The sequence below is a fragment of the Oncorhynchus mykiss genome, chromosome 15 (genome assembly GCF_057628025.1).
Source record: "Oncorhynchus mykiss isolate SJ-2025 chromosome 15, ASM5762802v1, whole genome shotgun sequence".
NCBI lineage: Eukaryota > Metazoa > Chordata > Actinopteri > Salmoniformes > Salmonidae > Oncorhynchus > Oncorhynchus mykiss.
Window position 1 is genome coordinate 52158420 of NC_143036.1, and position 27917 is coordinate 52186336.

The following is a 27917-nucleotide window of genomic DNA, read 5'->3' on the forward strand; positions in this document are numbered from 1 at the left end:
CGCATCATATAGTAAAGTATCACACTACGTATCATTTAGTATCATCATATGGAACATGTTTTATTTTTCCATCGACGACAAAGAGAGTTGTTTACATTTGTCACATTCACAGCACTTTCGTCAAAATAGGTCGTAGTATAACTTTACAAATGACATCATCTTGAATAGTTCTTCCCACAATGTTGGCCCTGAAGTCTGTCATTTGTCCCTTCTGGTGGCGTAAATGTTCATAATATTATCTACAGGCAATGTCTGTAATCCACAAGATAGAAAATGGAGTGTTTTTTTTTGTATTTTTTTATTTAAGTATGTTTGCTGTATAATTGAAGTTCCTCTTGAGCCACCCTATGTCCCTAAAGTCTCCCAAATCCTCAGGATAAATGGAGACAAAGTCAATTCGAAAGAAAATGAAATGCAATACCAATACAGAAAACCTGCACATTATTAAATCAAAACTGAGAACCGTACACAACATCAACATTTCATTCTGAGAGAGATCAAAACTCCCATATCAAATAGTTAGATGTTCTTAAGTGTGCACGTTGTTCACATATTTTATGACTTTGGGCTATGATATTAACAGTATTCACCATCTTCTGTAACCAAGCAATATTTCGCACAGTATCACCTTCAATGTAGAAACATCAGATACAGTGAGCCACTGTCTTTCAGTTCACAATATGTCAACTAAGGCATCAGTCAAATCCTGTCATGTTGTCCCCTGTATTGTTCATCCATTTTGACAACCTCACGTTCGGCCAGCACTTAAATCCAGGAAAACCCCTTTGGGTAAAGAAGTCCCTCTCACATCCAGCAAGCGAGGAGTTTTGTGAAAGATCATTTAATTCAGGTCTCATGGCCCAGAGCAACATTCTAGAAGTCAGGTCTCAGGTTGAACCATAAAGATAATTGTTGTTCTATCTCAATGAATAGTTTGTCAAAGAGATCTCAGAACTCAGGTCTCATGCTCGACAGCAGAGAAGTTTGTGAAAGACATTTCGGAACTCTGCGTTGAAGGCAGTGTAAATGATGGGGTTGACAGCACTGTTGACGTAGCCCAGCCACGTTACCACGGAGATCAGAGTGGGGCTGATTTTGCAGGACACGCACAGCACGTTGGTCACATGTACCACAAAGAAAGGTGTCCAACAGGCTAGGAACACACCTGGTATAGGTGAGAAGAGGGCGGAAGAGGAGGGGAGGGAAGGAGAAGAAGAGGGGGGAGGAAAAGGGGGAGGAAGAGGGAAAAGGTGAAGCAGTCAGTATTTTCAATGAATCAATACATGGCAAGGGATACAAAACTACAGTATATTACCATAATGTGAGATGGTAAACATCAATGTGCTATGACATTGAGGAAAAGGTGTTCATGACAGACACTGCTTATAGAGGTTGTGTTTAATACAAGTATGTTGGTATAACGTGAGATGGTAAATATTATGTGACGTCCCATTGAGGGAAAGCTGTCTATGACAGGCAAACTGTAGCTCACTGCATATAAAGTTACTGGATTTGTATTTTCTGTGTGCAGGTGTGTAGAAAACGTGTTTGCACAGATCATGTGAACCATGGTAGAAGATTGCAATCAAGTGGCTGTTTCCGAGGAGATAGTGTCCTCTTCTTGTTCTGCGATCTGCATTACCATAATGCTGGTAACACTTCATCACCTTTCCGGCAAACATGCCATGATAGCGTTGTCACACTGAGTAAAGTTAGTCAGCTCTGCCTGTACACATGGCCTGTGCCAGTCATGGTGTGAGCGACTTGCTCCGAGTAGATGTGCATAGATGTACTTAGACAACGGGTGTGTGTATGTCATATTTTCCACTCATTCAGCACGTGCCAACACTCGCACCTGTTCACGCACACACACATATGGTATGACACAGCTTAGATCCACAACACATAGACTACGGACTCTATTTCTCCCTGCTTTGTCTGTTCAGACACAGCAGGAGTTGGTTTGTCAGTGGATAGATGCGGTCCTGCATTAGTACAGTATGCAAACAGGCCCAGCATTGTGGGAAGAGACTATACTGTGGAGGGTGGTATTATTCATTCCTCTATTTTTCACAACAACACTAGCATAGTGCTCAACACATCCTGCTAAATCTGCGGAGCAACAACACTAGCATAGTGCTCAACACCTCCTGCTAAATCTGTGGAGCAACAACACTAGCATAGTGCTCAACACATCCTGCTAAATCTGTGGAACAACAACACTAGCATAGTGCTCAACACATCCTGCTAAATCTGTGGAGCAACAACACTAGCATAGTGCTCAACACATCCTGCTAAATCTGTGGAGCAACAACACTAGCATAGTGCTCAACACATCCTGCTAAATCTGTGGAACAACAACACTAGCATAGTGCTCAACACATCCTGCGAAATCTGTGGAGCAACAACACCGTCTAACACCATCGTCTCCCCAGTGTCTTCAGAAAGTATTCACACCCCTTGACTTATTCCACAATTGTCGTGCTACAGCCACATTTTGTCGTGCTACAGCCACATTTTGTCGTGCTACAGCCATTCTAGGTAAGTTGTTTTGATGCGCGTCTCACCGGAAAGACTCAAGATAACTAACATACTGCTTTATGACCTCCCACTGTGGTGCATACTATGACATCTCCCCCTTTAACTTTAACACATTTGCCTTTTAACTCCTTCTACAAATGAGTGTAACCATAATGAAAGCATCCGCACTTCAGAATAGCAATACACAGAAACAATGTTACTGAAAAGGTTTTGAAAGAACAATAAAGCAACGCAACATTTCACATGTACCCCCCCCCCCCCCCACCCCCCCCTCAAAAAAAAATGTATATTGATCTGTAGTGTCTCTTTTCAATGTCTCTTGGTTTCTATAGCTGTTCTTCACAGGTCCAGTCTGACAACTGGTTTACAAACCCTTCCAGACTTGGTAAGTAAAAGTCCTTGACAAGCAGTCTTTGTGCTGTCACTCGAGGTCAGTGAAACAGTCTCTTGCTGACCATTGTCTGGCAGTAGACTATTTTCTCTTCTTTCAGGAGCGGCGGGCGTTAAACCTTTAGTTGGGGGTAGGCACTGTCTGGTGGTGGCGACAGTTACGTCGTAGTGTTCCTCCTTTCTGCATCTCGACGACGTAAACCTGGGTGTGGTGCTTTCCACTGTTACCCCTGCAGGTTGTGTCTACTCGTTTCGGTGAGCACTGTTTCTCCTGGCAGTAGCAACTGTAATGGTCTCGCCCCGTGATGGCTGGTTGTAGTAGAGGGCTTGTTTCCTCTTTTCTGCGGCATCCTTTAGCCTGATGTGTTTTTGTTGGGTCACTTAGGTTGGAGGTTTCTCTCCAACGTTGGGAGTTTCATTCAGATTTCTCTACCCATGAGGAGCTCTGCTGGGCTTGCTCCCGTTGTCGTGCATTGGGTTTAATCTGTGGCACATGAGACCAACCAGTGGGTCTTTCTGCTTCAGAATCCTCGTCGCGGTCTGCACTGCCCTTTCGGCGTGATCGTTACCCGGAGGGTTGTGTGCGCTGGAAGTAATGTGCTTAACCTCAAGCTGATTTGCCATTTCTTTGAACTCGGAACTAGGGAATTTTGGCCCCATTGAAAAGGTTCCTTTCAGCTTCAGGGCGACCTGTGTACTGTGGTTGTAGGCATGTGTAGTATCTCAATGAATCTTGAGTCATAGTCAGATGTAATCAGATGATTTTGTTTGTTATGCTCACATAGATCCAGAGCAATTATTTTCCATGGCCTGTCAGGGAACAGCGTTGAGATGAGTTGCTCACTTTGCTGTTCCTTTCGAAGCTCACAACGAGACTGACATAACCTTTATCTTTAGCTCTGATGAGATACTGAGGCGTTGGCCCTCTCTCTGCCTTTAGTCAGACCTTGATGTCCGTTGTGTATTCTATCAAGATTGCCTGCCCGCTGTGTCTGTGGTACTAGTATGCGATTCCCTCTTGTGACCATACCATTGTACTCTTTCACTTTTCGCTGAATAAAAATCTCGGACTGTGACTGGGGTTTTTACTCACATGTTCAGGCCAGTCTTGACCTGATGTACTTGATCACTGTCTGTGGTTTACCATCTGCTGCAGTGGCAACTCTGATGCTCTCCGTTCTTCTGTCTGTGTAAAAGGCATGTTGTTGATTACGGCTGCGATGTAACACTCCACGTCCGTGTGTGTGTCAGTTTCCTCTTCCGCGAGTGTCAACGGACTCCTTGACAAGAGTGTCCGCCACGACCCACGTTTTGCCTGGCGCGGACTCCCCCGTGGGTTAGAACCTCATGAGCTGCGTGATTAGTCTCTGGCACCGTAAAGCCACATTATCCAAGTCTTTGCTGTTCATTGGTGGGACCAAGGGCTGGTGGTCACTGGCTTGAAAACCTCTAGGCCGTATAGACATTTCTCGAATTGTCTCGAACGTCAGGACTGGGGAAGTCGTTAGAAGTACTGTGAGGCGCTGGGACGCCGCCTGCTGTGCGTGATCCCACTCCCACGCCCAAAGCCATCAGACTGTTAAACAGCCATCACTAACACAGAGAGGCTGCTGCCAACATACAGATTCGATTCATTGGCCACTTTAATAAATGGATCACTAGTCATTTTAAATAATGCCACTTTAATAATGTTTATATATCTTACATTACTCATCTCATATGTATATACTGTATTTTATACCATTTATTGCATCTTGTGCCGCTCAGCCTTTGCTCATCCATATATTTATATGTATATATTCTTATTCCATCCCTTTAGATTTGTGTGTACTAGGTAGTTGTTGTGGAATTGTTAGATTACTTGTTAGATATTACTGCACTGTCAGAACTAGAAGCACAAGCATTTCACTACACTCGCATTAACATCTGCTAACCATGTGGATGTGACCTATAAAATTTGATTTGATTTGACCTCATTAGCTCATGCAGTGGTTGACCCACTGTGGAAAGGTTGGGGATGTACTTCCCTAGTTATTTAACCATCCCAAGAACTCTCTTCAGCTCCTGCAAGTCCTCTGGTGGGTAAAGTTGGCTGATGGCCTCCACTTTCTCTGAATCAGACCTGACTCCTGATGAGTCAATGAGGTGTCCCAGGCAGCGTGGCTTTGTTTGCCTGAGGACTCACTTTTCTCTGTTCAACTTTAGTCCGGTTTAGTCCAATCTTCTGCAGGACTCTTTTTAGTCCCTCGTTGTGCTCCTCTATAGTATTAGCATATACCAAAATGTCATCCATAGAAACGGGGGCTGTCTTAAGGCCTTGCAATGTCTCCATTTTGTTTTGGAAGATTTCTGGAGGGCTCGAGATCCCAAACGGCAGACGGCAGAAACAGCACCTGTCAAAAGGTGTAATAAAGGTTGTCAACTTTCTGCTGTCACAGTGTAGGGGTGTTTGCCAAAAGCCACTTGCCGGATCCCTTTGTTGAGAATGCTCTGGCTCCGCTCAGCTTTGCTGAGGTGGTAGAATGAACTGTTCCCTTTTCACTGCTTCAGTAAGCTTTTTCAAACCCACACATATACATACTTTTCCCTTTTTTCTTCAGGACAGGCACCACGGGTCCACACCAATCTGTTAGCTGCATCGCCTTCTCCACAATGTCATTTTCCTCCATTCTGCACAGCTCCTCTTTCACCTTCTGCATCTTGGGATTCTGTGCGCTGTGTGCACTGCATATGGCTGTGTGTTCTCTTTCAGTTGTATTTTCATTGGCTGTGTTGAGCAAGCCACGTTCTCCAAATGCGTCAAATGCGTCACTCGATGCGTTTCACCAGGCCAATCTCGGCTGCTGTTGACCGGCTGAGTTAGTTGTTCACACTCTGTCTGCAGTGTTTTCTCTGGAATGAGCATATCAAATGTCTCTTCATGCATTACACTAGGGAAAGGGGGGATACCTAGTCAGTTGTACAACTGAATGCGTCTTCCACATTTAACCCAAACCCTCGGAATCAGAAAGGTGCGGTGGGCTGCCATAATCAACATCCACAGCGCCCGGTGAACAGTGGGTTAACTGCCTTGCTCAGTTGCAGAATGACAGATTTTTACCTTGTCAGCTCGGGATTCAATCCAGCAACCTTTCGGTTACTGGCCCAATGTTCTGACAACTAGGCTACCTGCCGCCCCACTAGCATCTGCTCCAGTGTCAATTAAACATTTTACAGGTGTTGCACCAATGAGAACTTGCACTGCCCATTGGTCATCACTCCTATCGGCATTGCTAACGGATCTGAACATAATAAATTCACTAACTGATTTTGTGTGACACATTCTTTCCCAATGCCTTGTTTACTGACACTTGTTGCATGTCCAGTTGAAAGCTGGACATCTTTCCTGCTCTTTATGTTACATTTTCCCACACCTGCGGCATTTTCCTTCTGCACTCTCCGTGTCCTTTGAATCTCTGTTCTCATTGCGCCGTTTTGCAATCTTCTTGTGCCCCCGTGCAATCTCCTGCACATAGCACGCGGCTTCTCCCTGCTGGCTTACTTGCGTTCTAACTTTCTCTGACTGACGGACTGTAGTTGCTAACGTGAGATCTGCCATCAACTCCAGTGTAGGACACAGTCCTTTATCCAGTATGCCCACAAAACTTTGGTTCTGAATATGCTGATCTCTATTCGCATCGAAGTCACAATGCTCTGAGAGCTCGCTAAGGGCTCTGATGAATGTCTCTGCCTTTTCCCCCAGGTTGCTGTACTCGTTGATAGAAACAGGCACGTTCGTGAATAACACTCCGTTTGGGAAAACAGTTTTCAGAGGATGAGAAAGCAGACTTTGATGCAAAGGTGAGCGATTAGAAAATGTTCTCGGCCTCGCTGCCCATGGCATGAGGGAACTGACCTGTACTTTTGATCTCCCTGATCCAACTGGGTCCACGGTTTTGAATCTCATCAAAACGTTGTTTCCAATCCATCCATTCCGTCGGTTTATCAAAGCTAAAGTTTTGCGGTGGGTCAAACTTTGCCATAGCCCACTATCTTAGTAGAACGTGAGCCTGTCCTCCTACCTCTGACACCATGTAATATAACGTGAATGTCTAGTCAGAGGAGTACCTTTTCAGGGAAGTAGTTTTAATTCCCGTCTTACGAGAATGCCTCAATAAAGCCTTAAACTCTGCTTTATGACATCTCGTAACACTGTCGTGTATACTATGAAATCATCTACACACAATACCCCGTAATGACAAAGTGAGAACATGTTTTAAGACATTTTAGCAAACTTATTGAAAAGTTCAGAAGGGTTTGTGCATATATTATGACAGCATTTTGTGACGTTTTTGTTCGTTTTGGAGTCCTGTACATTTTTTGGGGGTGCGGGGATTCGTTCAACAAATTAAGACAAAAAATGATTCTTCTCACTCCTGGAGAGAGTAGGAGTCCTCCAGCTATGGATTGACGGACACTGAACCAGAGCTTGAGAAGCTGGATATACTGTATACTTAGAGAAGAGGTGAAACCATTCACCCTCCAGTACAGGCACTGATTACCGAAACAGCAACAATCACAAACAGCCATGCGCTTTAATCCTAGTTGATGTGTCAACAATCAGGAACCCCTCATTTCCATGTCCACCCATGTTTATGTAATGAATACTATTTAAGCTCACCGCAACCCCCTCTTTTCTTGCAACAACGATTCTAAATTAGCTTTGTTGGTATGATTTGTGTAAACCTTGGAAGACACACACACACACACACACACACACACACACACACACACACGTACACATACCTACCAACTACAACAGGAAGAACCTTCATGGCTTTGCGCTCCCTCCCACTCACTCTGCTACTCTTGCTGTTACGACGCCCCCTCTTATTAGCCTTAGCGTGGGCCAGCCCATTCTCCTTCAGGCTCTTCCCTTGCCTAGGTGGCCTCTCCGTGGGGTCAGCGTCCGAAACGCTGTCCATCTGGGTAGTCATGGGGTCGCTCTCCGCCACGCCTGCCCCCAAACCCTCCTGCTGCTTGTCCTCCACCCCCAGGGTCGCTGTGGGTGACGCCATCGATACAGCCGACGGTGACATCGGGCTGAGAGCTGTGGGCATGAGGTACACCACCTTCTCCTTGGCACCCGCCCTGACCCCTGCGTTCTCTCTCTGCAGGGCGGAGCTGAGGCGCAGGGACAGGCTCCTTTTTCCTCCCCTCGTCAGCTGGGAGCGGCTCCTGCCTGAGCTCCAGCGTCTCAACCCCCGGAACATCCAGTAGTACAGGAAGAGCATGACAGGGCAAGGCACAAAGAAGGAGCACACGGAGGAGTAGACCACGAAGCTGTCGTTCTCCAGCTTGCACACGGTGGGGTCGCGGCCCGGCACCTGGTTGAGGCCGAAGATGACGGGACTGGCGACGCCCAGGGAGAGAACCCAGGTGGCCGTAATGAGGACCAGCTGCCGCAAGCTGAACTGGTTCCTGTTATACTTCAGTGGCACCACCACCGCTATGTACCTGCAGGGACACACACATCAGGGGATAAAATACATTTCAAATACATAGAGCACACCTGTTGTACTTCAGGGGCACTGCTGCCACCATGGCTATGTACCTGCTGGGACACGGATCAAAGTAAATAACATAGTCTACATTTACAATACATAAATACATCAATTTAACATGGAGGGACTTCAAACAGGCCAATGCAGTAGGGGAATACTCAGAGGACACAGTGGCTGTTTTGGAAGCATTTGTAAAAACCTGAAAGTTGTTCAAAGCTGTTCTGTGATCCTCCTTCAAAGTAAACTTAGATGTGGAGGCACTAGAATGCCACAGATAACGTTACAATAATATTCACCTTCATTCATAACTCCACTCAACTCCACCCTCCACAACCTGGCTCTACCCTACTTCTCCTGTCTAATAAATCCAATGAATCTCAATCTATTGTTTAGATACCATGTTGAATGAATGACATTGTGAAATCTAACAACACCACAATGCTATAGAACCTGTCAGTCTCACGAGCCGCACAACGCTAGGGATATAACATTTAACTAGCAGGAAGTGTGTGCTGTGTGGAACCCATTGAATGCTTATCTTATATTTTACAGTTGGTTTGTTTTTGCTTTGCCTTAAAAACTCTTGGAGCCCTTAGATGTTGTTTCGGGTAGAGTCCCCTGGGTGGTTGGCGTGAGTTTGCTTCTCGCTGTGTTGAGTAATTAGTGGGTCTTGATGATTGGGTCGATGAGGGGGTTCCAGAGCTATGGTTCCATTAGCCTCCTATAGACCACAGCCATCAGTTAGCATTCACTGTGTGATGTCTGCTAATGGTCTAGCTACGCTCTTCTCACAGACTGGCAGAATGATTTGGGGGATTACTGTGAGTGACAGGGCTCGCTACAGAGCTCGCTACAGAGCTCGCTACAGACATTAGAAAGAGATATTGAACTTGCAAGTTGAAGATATTGTTTTTGGTGTTTTTAATGGCTCTCTGTGTTGCTTTCATAAGTGGGAATGAAGAACACACACAGGGTATTTCTTGAATATATATTTTTGAAGAAAAGCTTGTGTTATCAATCTTTTCCTTGTTCGACCAATAACTCAGAGATATTGCAGTAGTTCTTTGCAATTTTTTGTTAACTCATCAATCGTACTGGAGACGCGTCATTTCAACATGGATAATTGGGTAATATTTGGTTGACATGTTGATCAAAGACATTTACAACCCATATTCACCCACTCAAAAAGAGGGCCAAAAGTAGTTGAATATCCATTGTGTTATCACGAGGCTTTCAACCATCTAAAGACACAAACAAATTCCAGTGCCAAACAATGTTTAATTTGCAGTTTATTTATAGAAAATATTACTGTGTTATCTCTGTGCTTCATCTAATAGCAGAACCAAATGACCTGGATTGCAGTTGAGATTACATTAAAAGTACATGGTGCAAGTGATCAATGCTGTTCAAGATTTTGCATTTTGAATATGCACGCTTTAATGATTACGTGAGAATACATTCATAGTTACAGTATCCTCAACGTGGCCACGTATGTGTTCCTCGTTTAAGGTTACATTCGTTTGTAAGATAGCCTTAACTTTAGGCTATTTACTGTATTACAAAAGTAATATCTAATTGTGTTTGGTTGTCAAATATCAACATGATCTTCTGCTTGGATAGTTCTATTTGTGCCACTAACTTAGTCTGGCTTTAATTCCAGTTTGTCTATGTTAAAGAATAGAACTAGATCAAATCAAACTTTTAAAAACACTTTAAATCAAGTTTCACTTTGATTTTTGTTTGAGATGAATATGTGAATCCAACGTATCAATTGTTAATTTGTAGACAAACTGGAATTAAAGGCAGACTAAGTCAGTGACCCAAATGGAACTATCCAAGCAGAAGATGCATCTCCTTCAAAAGTTGATATTTGGTTGTGCTGACAACCAACTACACAATTCAACATCACTAAATATCATTAAATTAGAAATCAACCAGAGCTTGAAACCCTAGCCTTATTGTATTGTCTATTTTTTGTTGAATTCTGGGTTGAAATTAAACAATAGCTGTGGATGACTTTGCAAATCCTATAGCTTATAGGCCTAAATAACATCATTTATGATATATGAGAGATAAGAGTATGGTCACATTTTATTTACTCTGCTAAACCTACCCTTTTCTAATGACTTCGATAGCAGCAGTGAATCTATTTCGTTTTTTGTTTTAAGTGGAGATCTCTCAACAATCATTCTCACGATAGCACATTGGTAATAGTCAGTAGTAAAATATCAAAGTTATAGGGCTTGGTTAAAAACCCTGGATGGGACACCAAAGGGGTTTTAATTTTTTTTATTTCACCTTTATTTATCCAGGTAGGCTAGTTGAGAACAAGTTCTCATTTACAACTGCGACCTGGTCAGGATAAAGCAAAGCCGTGCAACACAAACAACAACACAGAATTACACATGGAATAAAAAAACATACTGTCAATAATACAATAGAAAAGTCCATATACAGTATGTGCAAATGAGGTAGGATAAGGGAGGTAAGGCAATAAATAGGCCATAGTGGCGAAATAATTACAATATAGCAATTAAACCCTGGAGTGATAGATGTGCAGAAGATGAATGTGCAAGTAGAGATACTGGGGTGCAACGGAGCAAAATAAATAAAATAAATAACAGCATGGGGATGAGGTAGTTGGATGGGGTATTTACAGATGGGCTATGTACAGGTGCAGTGATCTGTGAGGTTCTCTGTGAGCTGCTTAACGTTATGAGTCTCCAGCTTCATTGATTTATTTTTACAATTCGTTTCAGCCATTGGCAGCAGAGAACTGGAAGGAAAGGCGGCCAAAAGAGGAATTGGCTTTGGGGGTGACCAGTGAAATATACCTGCTGGAGCGCGTGCTGTAACTGGGTAACTGTAGATAGATCAATTCTCCAGTAGGAGGTGCTGCCCAGCCTATTGTTTTTTTTTATTCGGACAGCAGATATAACACTGAAGATCTGACAATTTTAGAGGTACAAATTCAAGGTTTAGATACAAGATATCCCTATGTTGACAAGCTGGTTACCATGATGACATAATCCTGTGGTAGAAATGTAGCCCTCAGAACAACAGTTAATTACTTTTTTCAAATCCAATGTATTTTCCACGTATATTCCACATCACAATATGTTGACAAATTACATTGAAACAACGTTGATTCAACCAGTTTGTGCCCTGTGGGTGGACATGGATTGTTACTAGGTTTCAGAGTCCAGTGTACCGTAACTCGACAGGTCAGAGAGGGTATTGTGGTATTGAAAACTAGTGTGAACTGACAGCCATGTGTTACCACAGTGTCCAGGCGAAGTTGAGACAGAAGGACTCACCTGTCCACGCTGATGGCACATAGGTTGAGGATGGAGGCGGTGCACAGCATGACGTCCATGGTCATCAGAGCATCACAGATGTATGTGCTCAGGGTCCAGGTACCACCCAGGAACTGGGAAACACAGCAACAACGACAACAACACCAACAACAGGTTGTCAGTCCTGTCGGCAATGGACTTTAAACTACGAAGAGACAGACAGGGCAGGTAAATTGGGCAAAACTACAGTATGTGTTTCTTCAATATATATATACATATGTGTTTGAATTTTTTTTAACCTTTATTTAACTAGGCAAGTCAGTTAAGAACAAATTCTTGTTTTCAATGACGGCCTAGGAACGGTGGGTTAACTGCCTTGTTCAGGGGCAGAACGACAGGTTTTTACCTTGTCAGCTCGGGGATTCAATCTAGCAACCTTTCGATTACTTGTCCAATGTTCTAACCACTAGGCTACCTGACGCCCAATTTAAGAGGTCATGGAGGGAAGGTCAACTTACACGCACGCTCACACGCACGCTCGCACGCACGCACACACACACACACACACACACACACACACACACACACACACACACACACACACACACACACACACACTCTCCACTACTCCCTCACCTCAGAGTAGACATAGAGGGGCAGCACCAGTACAGCCAGCAGTAGGTCGGCCACAGACAGGCTGATGATGAAGTAGTTGGTGGCAGTCTTCAGGGAGCGCTCAGTGAGCACGCTCAGACACACAAGTACGTTGCCCAGGATGATGATCAGGATGAGCGGCACACCCAGCACCAGGGCAAAGTAGTTGTAATCATACTCTTTCCTCTGGCCCAGGACCACCAGCCCCCTCTCAGTCAGACCCTCTGGGGTGGCATTGCTGCTGGGTGATGTCGTCACATTGACCATGTCGATGATGGAGGCCCCGGGCTGCACTGTCGCTCTGAAGTTAACATCTAGGGAGGAGGCGAGAGGAGAGTGTTTGCTGTGGTGTGTACGTGCCTTCAGTAAGTATTCACACCCCTTGACTTTTGCACGTTTTGTTGTGTTACAAAGTGGGATTCAAATGGATTTAATTGTATTTCTTATCATTGATCTATACAAAATATTCTGTAACGTCAAAGTGGAAGAGAAATTTGAACATTTATTAAACATTTATGAAAAATAAAACACTAATATATCTCAATAAAATAAGTATTCAACCCCCTGAGTCAATACATGTTAGAATCATCATTGTCAGCGATTACAGCTGTGAGTCTTTTTGGGTAAGTCTCTAAGAGCTTTTCACACCTGAGTTGTACAATATTTTCCCATGATATATATATATTTGTTAATTCTTTAAGCTCTGTCAAGTTGGTTGTTGATCATTTCTAGACAGCCATTTTCAAGTCTTGCTACAGATTTTCAAGCCGAATTAAGTCAAAACTGTAACTAGGCCACTCAGGAAAATTCAATGTCATCTTGGTTAGCAACTCCTGTGTAGATTTGGCCTTGTGATTCAGGTTATTGTCTCGCTGAAAGGTGAATTCCTCTTCCAGTTTCTGTTGGAAAGCAGACTGCTATATTACATGTATTTTTATCAAAAAAAACTCCCTAGTCTTTGCCAATGACAAGCATACCCATAACATGATGCAGCCCACCACCATGCACAAAATATTAAAACTCCTGTTGTGTTGGATTTACCCCAATATTTCTTAAGTGCATTTTTGGAATATTTGTCATTCTGTACGCCTTCCTTCTTTTCACTCTGTCATTTAGGTTAGTGTTGTGGAGTAAGTACAGTGTTGATGACCATCCTCAGTTTTCTCACAACCATTAAACACTGTAACTGCTTTAAATCACCATTGGCCTCATGGTGAAATCCTAGAGCCATTTCCTTCCAGGAAGGACGCCGGTATCAAATCAAATCAAATCAAAACCAAATCAAATTGTATTTGTCACATGTGCCAAATACAACAGTGAAATGCTTACTTACAAGCCCTTAACCAACAATGCAGTTTCATGAAAAATAAGTGTTAAAAAAGTATTAACTAAAATGAACTGATGTCAATGTTTTTTTTTTATGAAAAAAAAAAAATTAAGGAGCAACAGTAAAATAACAGTAGTGAGGGCATATACAGGAGGTACCGGTACAGAGTCAATGTGCGGGGGCACAGGTTAATCGAGGTAATTGAGGTAATATGTACATGTAGGTAGAGGTAAAGTGACCATGCATGGATAATATATAGAGAGTAGCAGCAGCATTAAAATGTGTGTTGTGGGGGGGGGGGGGGGGGGCAATGCAAATAGTCTGGGTAGCCATTTGATTAGCTGTTCAGGAGTCTTATGGCTTGGGGGTAGAAGCAGTTAAGAAGCCGTTTGGACCTAGACTTGGTGCTCCGGTACCGCTTGCCGTGCGGTAGCAGAGAGAACAGTCTATGACTAGGGTGGCTGGAGTCTTTGGCAATTTTTAGGGCCTTCCTCTGACACTGCCTGGTATATAGGTCCTGTATGGCAGGAAGCTTGATCCCAGTGATGTACTGGGCCTTACGCACTACCCACTGTAGTGCCTTGCGAACGGTCGGAGGCTGAGCAGTTGCCATACCAGGTGGTGATGCAACAAGTCAGGATGCTCTCAATGGTGCAACTGTATAACTTTTTGAGGATCTGAGGACCCATGCCAAATCTTTTCAGTCTCCTGAGGGGTAATAGGCTTTGTCGTGCCCTCTTCACTACTGTCTTGGTGTGTTTGGACCATGATAGTTTGTTGGTAATGTGGACACCGGGGAACTTGAATCTCTCAACCTGCTCCACTACAGCCCCATCAATGAGAATGGGGGCATGCTCGGTCCTCCTTTTCCTGTAGTCTACAATCATCTCCTTTGTCTTGATCATATTGAGGGAAAGGTTGTTGTCCTGACACCACACTGCCAGGTCTCTGACCTCCTCTGTATAGACTGTTTCATCATTGTCGGTGATCAGGCCAACCACTGTTGTGTCGTCGGCAAACTTAATGATGGTGTTGGAGTTGTGTTTGGCCATGGGGTCATGGGTGAACAGGGAGTACAGGAGGGGACTGAGCACGCACCCCTGAGGGGCTCCCGTGTTTAGGATCAGCGTGGCAGATGTGTTGTTACCTACCCTTACCAACTGGGGCAGCCTGTCAGGAAGTCCAGGATTCAGTTACAGAGGGAGGTGTTTAGTCCCAGGGTCCTTAACTTAGTGATGAGCTTTGAGGGTACTATGGTGTTGAACGCTGATCTGTATCTTTGTAGTGACTGGGTGTATTGGTACACCATCTAAAGTGTAATTAATAACTTCACAACTTCACCATGCTCAAAGGGATATTCAATGTCTGTTTATTTTTATTTTGTACCCATCTACCAATAGGTGCCCTTCTTTGCAAGGCATTGGAAAACCTCCCTGGACTTTGTTGTTGAATATGTGTTTGAAATTCCCTCCTCGATGAGGGACCTTAGAGATAATTGTATGTTTGGGGTACAGAGATGAGGTAGTCATTCAAAATCATGTTAAACACTATTGTTGCACACAGAGTCCATGCAACTTACTATGTGACTTGTTAAGCACATTTGTACTCCTGAACTTATTTAGGCTTGCTGTAATGAAGGGGTTAAATACTTATTGACTCAGGACATGTCAGCTTTTCGCTTTTTATTCATTTGTAAACATTTCTTAAAACATAATTCCACTTTGACATTATGGGGTGTTGTGTGTAGACCGGTGACACAAAATCTCAAAGTAATTTATTTTAAATTCAGGCTGTAACACAACAAACTGTGGAAAAAGTCAAAGGGTGTGAATAAGGCATCTGCATAGGTAGGAGAAAGTGACTAGGCAACAGAATAGATAATAGACAGTAGCAACAGCATATGTGGTGAGTGTAAAAGTGTGTGTGAGTGTGAGTGTGCATGTGTGTGTGCGTGTGCGTGTGTGTGTGTGTGGGCGTCAGTATGCATGTGTGCGCGTGTTATGTGTGCGTGGAGGTATGCAGTGTATGTGTGTGGTGGGGTGTCAGTGTAAGTATGTGTGTGTGTGTGTGTGGGTAGAGTCCAGTGTGTGTGCATAGAGTCAGTGCAAGAGAATTAGTGCAAAAAAGGGTATTTGCAGGTAGTCTGGGTAGTCATTTGATTAGCTATTTATCAGTCTTGCTTAGCAGTTTTGGGGGTAGAAGCTGTTCAGGGTCCTGTTGGTTCCAGACTTGGTGCGCTGGTATCACTTGCCGTGCGGTAGCAGAGGGATCAGTCTATGGCTTGGGTGGCTGGAGTCTTTGACAGTTATTTGGGCCTTCCTCTGACACCCCCTGGTATAGAAGTCATGGATGGCAGAGAGCTCGGCCCTAGGGATGTACTGGGCCGTACTCACCACACTCTGTAGCACCTTGCGCTCGCGTGCCTTGCAGTTGCCGTACCAAGCGGTGATGCAGCCAGTCAAGATGCTCTCAATGGTGCAGCTGTGGAGCTTTTGAGGATCCAAATCTTTTCAGCCTATTGAGGGGGAAGAGGCCCTGTTGTGCCCTCTTCACAACTGTGTGGGTGTGTATGACCATGTTCATTCTTTAGTGCTCGCACCTCCATTTCCTCCTAACTTGCTGACGTTAAGAGAGAGGTTGTTGTCCTGGCACCACACTGCCAGGTCTCTGACCTCCTTTTTAAAAGGCTGCCTCATTGTCATCAGTCCTACCACCGTTTTGTCAACCGCAAACACGTGGGTGAACAGGGACTACAGGAGGGGACTAAGCACACACCCATGAGGGGCCCACGTGTTGATGGTCAGAGTGGCAGATGTGTTGTTGCTTCCCCTCACCACCTGGGGGCTGCCCGTCAGGAAGTCCGGTTCAATGCTGTGCTGTAGTCAATTAACAGAATTCGTACATAGGTATTCCCTTTGTCCAGGTGGGTGAGGGCCGTGTGGAGTGCAATAGAGATTGCTTCCTCTGTGGATCTGTTAAGGCAGTATGCGAATTGGAGTGGGTCCAGGGTGTCTGGGATGATGGTGTTGATGTGAGTCATGACCAGTCTTTCAAAGCGTTTCATGGCTATAGGTGGCTATAGGCAGGTTACCTTGGCATTCGTGGGCACGGGGACTATGATGGTCTGCTTGAAACAAGTTGCTATTACAGACCGGGTCAGGGAAGACACTTGCGCATGCTCTGAGTATGCATCCTGGTATTCTGTCTGGCCCCACGGCCTTGCTGATGTTAACCTGGCTTAATGGTCTTACTCACGTGTAACCTGTGATAGTGTGCAAGTCCTGCCAAATCTGTTCATACCTTGATGAAGTGAGGCCGGGAGACGGGCAGAGCGTGATGTGTGTCCTGACCGCTGATTCTAGACCCTGCGTGTTTAGCGTGTGTGTGTCAGCCAACTGCTTCCCCTGGTTGAGACCCGTGACAGCCATGTTTTATAGAGACGACTCTTCAGTCATTGCTCGTCTCCCTGAGTGACATCACAGATCACACCTGCCATGGAAGAGGTGGGATATAAAAAATAAAAAAACGAAAACACATTTTCTTTAACCTGATTGTGTTGCAACTCAGTAGCCCAGAGTGACCGGTATTTTTCATCTGAAGTGATGGTACAGCAGGCATCTGTGTTTTTCACATCGATGCAGTTTAGAGGAAAACTCCACCCAAAAACGATCCTTTGGTATTTGCTTCATTAGTCTACTGTTGATATATTCCCAAAAATGCTTTGCAGTTTTAGGACAGCTTTTAAAGGAAAGTTTATTACTATTCCCTTGGCCCCTCTTTCGTGTCATAGTTTTAACTCCAACTAGAATTCAGATTTCATCGTATGCAGCCTCCCTCCCTGTCTTATTGTTGTTTTGGTGTGTTGTTTTGCATGTTGTTCTGAAACAACACATCTGGTTTTCCTACAGTCTCCCCACTGAACGTGCTCCAGATCAGAGCAGTTTTTCCTGTGATATGGAACTGTCTTTTTTCTCCTGCGGGCTACAGGCGAGGGTTGCCATGACACCCATGAGAGCTCACACAATCTACAAAAAGACCCACTCGAACTGTCCCAGCTCATTTCACTTGTATAGATGAGGTATGAAAGCAGTGTTTTTTGATTTTCCAATTTTGGAGTGGTTCGGCCTAGTTTTGATTTACCTTTGTTGAGTTGTCAACTAATGTGACTTCAACGTTGGATTTAGGTGAGAAGTTGGGTGAAGAAAAATATGAAATTCCCTTAAGTTAATGACTTAATCAGTTTTCCACGTTGACTCGACGTCATCAAAACGTTTTTATGATGTGGAAAAAACATGGATTCAAACTGTTTTTTGCGCAATTGATACATGACTGTATGTACAGACAGAGTTTGTCATGTTCTGTGTGTCTATGGCTCTGGTCCAAAAAGGATTTTCTTCTCACATCTGGGCAGTTCAGATGCATTCATTGGTGATTATATTGATGATGTTCCTATTTCAGGGATCTCTCCTGATAATAGCCACAGTTTGCCAAATAGAAGCATTTGTCCCAAGCAGAGTCGGATTGATCTTTTGAATTTTGATCCATGGTGGAAATTTGAATTGTGATCTGGAGGGTGTTCAAGCTCACTGCTGTGTTTAATATCTTGGTTAAATTCAAAAGAGCAATCTGGACAAAAAACACACACACACACACATGCACACAAACACACACAAAGCATTTCCTAGGCCTGCTGTGTAGCAGGTAATTCATCTCCGTGGTCGGCGGACTCGGCGTTCCGCCTTAAATGTCAAACCAAGCGGGAGCTTGCAGCTTAGAATGAGAGCGGCGCAAAGGAAACAAAACAAGACAGGGGAATAAAGTGGGAGTTATTGAGGTTCATCAGATCAGATGGAATGGACTGATAAAGCAGGAAGTGGATAGCCATCACCACTCTTACAACAACACCTCAACCCCCTGGGCAAAACCACTCTGGAGTGCACAAACAACCCACTGGGCGAAAACTAGTTGAATCAACGTTGTTTCCACGCCATTTCAACCCCCCCCCCCCCCAAAAAAAAAAAATTGTGATGATGAATCAATGTGGAAAACTGATTAGATTGACAATAAGCCATCAATTGCATTTAATATTTTTTGACCCAACTTTGAACCTAAATCCAACGACATGGTGATTTTTTTGTATTGATTTCATGTTGAATTCACGTTAGATTGACAGCGCAACCAAATGTAAATAAAAACGTTGAACTGTGCCCAGTCGGAAGACCATTAGTCAAAGCAAATTTCCTCCCTCTCGCTCTGTCTGTCAGGCTGTCAGAGTTGGACATTGTTCGGCTCCAATTCCTGTTTAATTGGACATGGGATTTCTCTAGAAGTGCCATTACAGCCCAACTGTGATGACCTACCTACCAAAGTCCCACTATCAAGGTGAGTAGTCTCAGGTGAATATTGTCAGGAGAGCTAGACTCACATGAAAACGCATTACAGTAGCGGCTACTGAGGAACCTATCGGTAGATTTTCACTTCTGCTGCCCTCATTTAAACAGCAAATATCTTAGATAACCATAACACTTCTTGTTGTGTTACTATGATTTGGGCAAGTTGAATCTCTGCATGCATACCCTGTCAAATAGGGTGCACATGAGCATTTTTTTATGTGGGCTAAGTATTGTTTTGTTGCAAGTTTCAAGTGTTTCCTTACAGATGCTGTGATTGTGACCGGAAAGGGTTAACTACCAACGGTACATCGGAAGCGCGAATGTCTTCCCACTGTCATTGTGTATCTGTAATGCTGTAGGAACTTTCAGCTGTTGTTCGGAGATGTTGTTCAAGTGATGATCATTTCTTTCTCCATCTTTGTAAGAAAATACATCACACAACCACGGCTACTCCCCCACACCTCTGGACACGCCAACATGAGCACCGACACACCTTCAACAGCCCCCTGAACACGAGACCATTCCAGTAATTATGGTCAATGAATCTAATCCATGGTGGATATTCTTCTTAAAAAGGAACAATGGAATTCTGTAATTATATACCTCCACTTTGCACCTTTACGTTACTTAGGTTGATGTATTGATGCTGTCTCTGGCTTGTTATCAATAATGGATGCTGGTGTGTTTCTGCCCAACCCAGCTCAGTTTTTCTCATTTGCTAAAACACTAAAAACCCATTGGCTGAACAAAGTTCTCAGTTGCCTGGACTCATTTGGCTAATTATGCAGTCTGTTGTCAATACCTTAAACCATTTCACATGGTAAAACACAATTTGAAGATCTCACTTAGACTTTTCAGCAAAACTCTTGACACATTCTCATTCTCAAAACACATTCTGCGCTCTAATGCACATGTCATGCATACTGGTAAACACAAGTGGCAACAATCAAATACAAATAGAGAAGACGTGTCATTGATTGAACACAACCACTCAAAATTGATTTAACCTGTTTCAAATGATGCCACACAACCAATATAAGCCAGTTCAGAGAGCAAACAGGTTGTTGAAGGTGGGAAGGAGAAAGTCTGAGAATGGATAGAAGAAACAATGTGAGAGGACGAGGACGAGTGCGTATGCGAGGTGGGCGACGAGGAGGAGGAGGGCAAGAAAGAGGAAGAGGAGGACAAAGAGGAAGACAAAGAGTGGAAATATCTGATGGAATTCGAGCAACAGTTATAGACCATGTTCTTGTCCATGGACTGACAATGAGGGAAGCAGGACTTAGAGTGCAACCCAATTTGAGCTGATTTTCTGTGTCCACCATAGTAAGGACATTCAGAGAAGAGAACAGGTACAGGATACTACTGTATATTTGTAATTGCAAATTTACTGTACTACACTATATGCAGCTGTTTCAATAGACATTTGTAAAGTTAATCACTGTATGTATTGTACTGCATGAATATGTTTTATAACTGCACAACTACTTTTTGTAGAATTGCAAGGCTGCCACATGCAGGTGGAAGGACAGCTATATTTACTCGGGAGCAAGAGGCCGATATAGTTGGCATGGTCCTTGAAGATAATGCAATACTACTCAGAGAAATCCAGGAATAAGTGATACAAGACAACACACACTTCCAGGGAATCGACAATGTGAGCATTTCCACAATTGACCGTGTCCTCCATCGTAACAGGATGCGAATGAAACAAGTATACAGAGTACCTTTTGAGCGCAACTCACCAAGGGTGAAAGAACTGCGAGCTCAGTATGTGCAAGTAAGTGTACATTCGGAAACACTTACTGTAATCCAGATTGTCTACAGTACTAACACATACTATGTGAAGGACATTACTCTTCAGTACATACAATGTATTACAAAATCCTACATACAGTATATTGTATTTCTACACAGACAATATTTGACTTGGAATCCTTGGACAGACCCCATGAGTTCATCTTTGTCGATGAAGCAGGCTTCAATCTAACAAAGAGGAGAAGGAGAGGCCGAAACATGATTGGACAGCGGGCCATTGTTGAAGTCCCTGTCACAATCTGTGCTGCTATCACCAACCATGGTGTTCTACATCACCATGTTACACTCTGGCCATATAACACCCAGCACCTTCTAAGATTTATTGCCAATCTAAGAGATATTTTATTTGAGCAGCAGGTTCAAGAGCTAAATGAGAATCCCATTCCCACCTATGTGATAGTGTGGGACAATGTCAGTTTCCACCGAGCTGCTCAGGTAAGGGAATGGTTTAACATCAATGGGCAGTTTATGAACTTGTACCTCCCTCCATACTCGCCTTTCTTGAATCCAATTGAGGAGTTTTTCTCCTCTTGGAAATGGAAAGTGTATGATAGACAACAAAATTGCTTGTGATGTCGACGAAGTGCTCTGGCCTGACCCAGCCCAAAGACAAGAAGAAGCACATTGATCACGTTTACTCCTTTTTGTCCCTTTTAGTATTGTATACTGTAGTACAGTGCATTGTAGGCTGTATACTGTACAATGGACAAACTGTATGGCCCTGAACATTGTGCTTTCCATTTATTAACATAACTGACTGCTCAATAGATTTTGACTGGTTGCAGGTTCATATCAACAAAGAACAAGAATTACAGTATCACAGAGACAAAGGAGAAGTTTGTGAGATGCAGGGTACAGTACTGTAAAAATAGAGGTACAAGGAGGAGGAAGAACAAAAAACAAAAGTGCAAAGAGCAAAGCAGAGTAGTAATTTCTGATCAATTTTGAGCTACTATGATAGAACATGTTTTCGTTCATCAAAAGACAATGACGGAAAAATATGAATATTTTTTTCGATTCCCTGAGAATTGTATGTTTTGAACAATGTGTTTTAAATTTTTCGGTGTATTGTTTAGTGACTGCTTGAGAGTGTATATCATTTTGATCACTTTGTTAATGATCTGAGAGCAGTGTTAGATTTTGAACACAGGTAGAACTGTTTCGAGGCGAATGTTTCATTTTGCGAGAGGAGTCAGAGGTTATGTAAATAGTGCTTGAAGATGAGGTTTTGTGCTTAATGTTTTCAGGAAATGGAGCAAGGTTTAAAAAATTGTGTTTTAGCAATTGAGAAAAACTGTAAATCACCCGCCAGATTTGCCCATAGCACAGAGAGAGGGAGTGAGAGGGGACAGAGAGAGGAAGAGAGGGAAGAGAGAGAGAGGGATGGACAGAGAGAGAAAGAGGGAGAGGAGGAAAACAGAGTGAAAGCAATGAAGAGAGATATAAGCGAGAAATCAAGCCGCCTTGACAACAAAACATAGATATACGCCTTATGTTGCTGAATTTGTTTTCCAACTGAAGCCTAGCCTGAAACAAACTTTTTCTGTTTGACAGCAGATGCTGCTTAATAGTGTTTAGCTGTTGCTGAGATGTACTTGAACAGGAGACAGCCTGCGACATTTCCTTTTGTGTTGCTTAATTGCCTTTACAAATATATTTTTTTACAGCATTTCTGTTCACAGAGGCCATTAGCGCTGGGCCAGAGAGCATGCTGGGACACATTAGAGACAAGAGTAGAAGATGGGGCAAGGAGCTGTCAGAATCAGAAAACAGAAACAGACATGCCGGGGTCAGATATTTGTCCGTCGTTGTGTGTGTTGTCTGAGTAGTGGGTGTGGGTTAACAATATGTGTAGAAAGATTTGCAAGCCAAGATAGAGAGAGCGAGAGGAGTGTAATGGCATTTTAAGAGGTGTTGATAGTCTAAGTGGTCATTTCTTCAACCCATTTACACGACGGAAATGACCGAAAGGACTGGTCCTGGGAGCCCTGCCTGCATGGGTGTGTGAGCTTACAGCGCCTAACACATCACAGACTGGCTGCATCTCGTCTTGTCTCAGTCCGTCACCCTCAACACTTGAACTGTCAATTAGCCAGGCGGGACCACAGGCAACAGCTAACATGGAGACGACGTAATGTGTATTGGGAGAGGAGGATAGCATGATTGTCAGCTTGGGTGTTTGTATTGACTCCTGGGGCGAGGTGTTGTTCCACTCTCGTAAAGCACAAGAATACGAAACCATTTAAAAGCATCTGTTTGTGACATAATCGTTTTATGTTGCAGGTGTGTGTGTATGTGCAATGTGTTAGCTTCCTGTCACATCTATTAGCTCATATGCGGTTGGAATGGAGTGTGTATGACGTGTTTGCCTATGTGTGTGTGCATCTGCATACCAATACAGTGCCCCCAGCAGCATTGACCTGTATTTGCCCTCTATCTCGCTCTCTTGTCTGTCTGTCTCTCTTACTCTCTATCCTAATCACCGGTTGTAGTTTTTCGTTCCCCTCTCTCTCTCTCTCTCTCTCTCCTCTCTCTCTCTCTCTCTCTCTCTCCCTCTCTCTCTCTCTCTCTCTCTCTCTCTCTCTCTCTCTCTCTCTCTCTCTCTCTCTCTCTCCCGACCCTTTCCCTCCTGTATCAATAATTTCCTTTCATCCTATCTCTCTCTTTTTCTCCCACCCCCTCTCTCTCTGTGGTCTCTCTGTTAACCCCTTTTCTTTCTCTCTCTTCCCTTTTCTCCTCTCTCTCTCGCTCTCTCTCTCTCTCTCTCTCTCTCCCTCTCTCTCTCTCTCTCTCTCTCTCTCTCCCTCCCTCTCTCTCTCTCTCTCTCTCTCTCTCTCTCTCTCTCTCTCCCTCTCTCTCTCTCTCTCTCTCTCTCTCTCTCTCTCTCTCTCTCTCTCTCTCTCTCTCTCCCGACCCTTTCCCTCCTGTATCAATAATTTCCTTTCATCCTATCTCTCTCTTTTTCTCCCACCCCCTCTCTCTCTGTGGTCTCTCTGTTAACCCCTTTTCTTTCTCTCTCTTCCCTTTTCTCCTCTCTCTCTCGCTCTCTCTCTCTCTCTCTCTCTCTCTCTCTCTCTCTCTCTCTCTCTGTCGGCCGTGGCTGCCCGAGTGACCGTTTGTTCAACACCACTCTCCACAGGCCTCGCCACCACTAGTGCTGCTGCTGCCGTGCCAAAGAACCCGCTAAAATCCCCCAAAATGTACATCGTCAGCCTACTGCGGTGTGATGTCTGCCGGTCAGTATTCTGCCGGCTGTCTTTTAATACTACTGTAGCAGCAACAACTGGACACTTGTGTCTCTCCAGTCTCGGCACACACACGACGAGCCGGTCGGTATCCTAGAAACGTCCTTTGTCATAAAGATGATGCTGATCCGGGGCCTCAGATTTAATTTACTTGGCTAATGAGCTGCCTGTCGTTTTGCATGAGGAGAGGACCCATTTGAATCATCACGGGTCTGTGAGAGATTTATTGAGAGGTGATTTCTCCGTGATATAGAAACGTCATTTCTCTGTCCACGCCGTGTCTGTCCATGTCTGCAACAGGCGACAAACGCAAAAAAAAAAAAAACTAACACCATAATGTGCAGCATGTCTCAGCCAGTCAGTCTGAAAGGGCATGGTCTGTTTTAGTGGAGGCTGGTGAGGGGAGGACAGCTCATCGTTATGGCCAGAATGGAATGGTATCAAGCACATTGCATAGAAACAACGTGTTTGAAATGTGTTTAGTACTCTTCCGTTCATTTAATTCCAACCATTACAATGAGTCACCAAACAAGCCACCACTAGTCACTGTTCACTGCTAGCCTACTGATCTGACAGGTCTTCTTGGAGAAAGGTATAAGTCCTATATATGAGTCCTATATATATATATATATATATATATATATATATTTATATTTATGTATGTATGTGTGTGTCTATGTTTATCTATCAACAGTCGTGAATGGAAGATGACGTTTGTCAGGGGTATCTGACAGGACTTAAGTAGGGGATTCTGTAGTATAGAAGCGGATATATGGCCATGACTTCGTCTATCAGTACTTTTTTTTATGGGATGTTAGGGAATGCATAGAGCGTGGCTTGATTGAATCTTGACTTGGAGGCTGCATACATACCAATGATGCCAGAAATGGCATGTAGGTTAGCAGTGCACCTCCCATTGATTCTGAAATGACCGTGCTCATCGAAACAATAGCAAATGAGACGGCAGGCGGACATATTAGGATGCTCGGTGCTCTAGAACCAACCCGTAGCTTACCTGACATGTGGATTTATAGAGGGCTTAATCTGAGTTTCTTCAAGTGTGTCCCAAATGGCACCCTGTTCCCCATTAGGTGCAGAACTGGTCAAAAGTAGAGCACTATGTAGGGAATAGCGTGCCATTTGGGATGCAACCATACTTTCTCTACTCTTCCCTCCATGAAGGTTTAAATTGGACAGGGTCGATTAAGATAGCTAGGCGAGCCAACTAAATATCACCGTCATAGTAAGTACATTTTCCCTCAATAAAATAGTTATTAGCAAAGTGCTAGTAGAAAAGAAAAAGTGCAGTTTTTCTGATTTTTTTTGGGAATACAACAGTCAAGATGTTGCTGCTGGCCAGTGGTGGAAAAAGTACCCACTTTTCATACTTGAGTAAAAGTACAGATACCTTATTGGAAAATGACTCAAGTAAAAGTGAAAGTCACCCAGTAAAATACTACTTGAGTAAAAGTCGAAAAGTATTTTTGTTTTAAATATACTTAAGTATCAAAAGTTCAACTGAAATAATATGAACACATGGTTGTCAAAGGGAGGGTCTGGGAAATCTTTCCACGCCTGAGACAGTTGTTAAAGAGAGCTGCACAGTGTGGTGCCTTGGGAACCTAGTAGAAGGTAAAGCTTGTCTAAAGAAGAAAGTTGTTTATCTTTTGTTTTCTGCTCCTTAAATGTTCTGACGTCGAGTTAGGCGTAGTTTATGTAACCTGGGTAGTCTTTTCCGTTAAAGCATTGCTGTTTTCCAGAGTCTGCTATCCGTCAGTTTCATTGACAGCTCTATATAGTCTACTGACAGTCTGACAGATAAGAAATTAAATCTTACTTTCTGTTTATCAATATCGAAAAAAAATGTTTGCTGAATTAGCCTCTTTTCTGTTTTCATTGCCCTTTAACTGTGTTTTTGCGAACCACCTGTCCTGTCCCATGTTATCGCTCCGTATCCGTTGCACATGTGGCTCACCAGTTGTGGCTGACGCAAGGCCTTTCTCGTTGTGTTGGAGCCCATCCAGAGCTCATCAAACTGGACTGGGTGGTGTTGGGGTGGTGGCCTGGGTGGCAGGGGGTCCAAATTAAGCCCCCGGAGCTGCTGCGACCAACTGTGCCAACAGCTGCTTACTAGGAAGCGTGGTGGCGTTGGGTTTAGAGAAGACAGCAACGGAGCCAGGACTGTATTAACAAGGGGTTATGATGCTGCGTATGCCCTACATGTGGCTGTGCTGTAGTGTGTAGCAGGAGCCAGTAGGAGCACGCCATGGGAGCGTGTTCCAGTAGGCTAGAGTCTCTTGGTTTCTTAGAAATGGAAATACTGAAATATAGTTGGGACGCTGGTCTTTCTCACCCCTCACGCTAATAGAGAACAAGTGTTCTATGAACTACATTTCTAGGTGGAATAATTCTGTAATTGTCTGGGAAGTACTAAATGAGTAACTGCTGGTTTTCGATTGGCTTTAAGGCTCTGTGGTTATTTCCTTTTGTGCACCATGCCACCCTGGGTGGGGGGGGGGGGGGGGGGGTCTTATCTCACAGACAAAATCTGACACTACCCCCCCTCCCCTTGAGGCTCACACTGGTCAGAGGAGGCCAGCAGTGTGCTGTCTTATTGGTCGAAGGCTACACGTATGCACTCTCCACAGAGATGTTTAATGGTGCAAATAAGGGTGAAATATATTTTGATGTCAAACTCAGTGGTGAATAGAGATGCTACCCTTAAGATGATTAGATAGAGGACAACACAGTTCTGCACCTGCTCTCTCTGTCTTGATACTAATCTTGCCTGATCTGTTTTGATTAAGAAATCATTATAATCGTTCTCTTTAATATGACAACCTTTGGAAGAAAAAATATTCTGCTATACCAATAGTGTGCTTTTCCATTTTGAAAACTCAAATGACTTGTTTATTACTGTTGAACATTTGGGTATAACAACCATTTTATGTATTAATATGCAGAATCATATCACCATTTTCCAATAACCATTTTCACCATTTTCTGCAGATCTTTTTTCTTTAGACTTTTTTTTTATCATCACGTTTGTATCAATTACACGGTTAGTTTTTTGGTATTAGAGGACTTGATTTTCAACAAGAGTAAAACAATCCAAAAACACAGGACAACAAATATAACACAAAAGGCAAAAAAAACGTACTCACATCAACATCAAGCCTTTGACCCCATGAAGTCTATCAATCCTGTTATCCCTGTCACTCCGAGGTTCCCAGTCCAAACTGTCTCAGTCAGCCCTGATGTTGTCTGCTCCGCTGCTTTCCTTCACTCAGCTCCACAAAACTGTCCGTCAACAGCTGTTTTCACCCGCTCCGCACTCACACTCACTACTCCATCTCCTCCCGCGCCGCAACTGTGCAGAGTTTTACTATTGCTGAGCCGTCTGTCAGAAACTTGTCCCCCTGCCTTCACATTTACGATATGACACAACATGACTGAGCCCACATCGTCTCCCTTTTCAAAGACTCAGCCACAGAGAGTGTGCTCAAACTCACAAACTCTCGCCTCTCACTCTCTAAATGTATCTCTGTCTCTCTCTCTCTCTTTCTTTCCCTCGCTCTCTCTATTTATCTCTCTCTATTTTCTCTCTCTCTCTTTTTTTCCTTCCTCACTTTTGTCCGTCTCTCTGTACATCTCTCTCCCTCTCTCTCTGGATGCTGAGGGACCATCACTTGCTTAATTACTCATGATCT

At 43.7% G+C, this 27917-nt stretch overlaps 1 protein-coding gene across 2 annotated transcripts; it reads right to left on the reverse strand.

The window, feature by feature from the left end:
• Positions 1 to 34: 34 nt before the first annotated feature.
• On the reverse strand, positions 35 to 27917 carry drd4-rs (dopamine receptor D4 related sequence). Of its 2 annotated transcripts, none has more exons than XM_021563452.3 (5): positions 27372 to 27917; positions 12407 to 12738; positions 11792 to 11904; positions 7721 to 8427; positions 35 to 1165 (listed from the first exon to the last, which is right to left on the reverse strand). In XM_021563452.3, exons 2-5 carry the CDS (start codon positions 12689 to 12691, stop codon positions 963 to 965), a joined length of 1308 nt encoding a protein of 435 aa, XP_021419127.1. In that variant the 5' UTR covers positions 12692 to 12738; positions 27372 to 27917; the 3' UTR covers positions 35 to 962. The 2 variants fall into 2 exon arrangements, with proteins under 2 accessions (XP_021419127.1, XP_090056417.1); XM_090200291.1 differs by having other exon boundaries at positions 850 to 1165; positions 7717 to 8427; positions 27372 to 27769.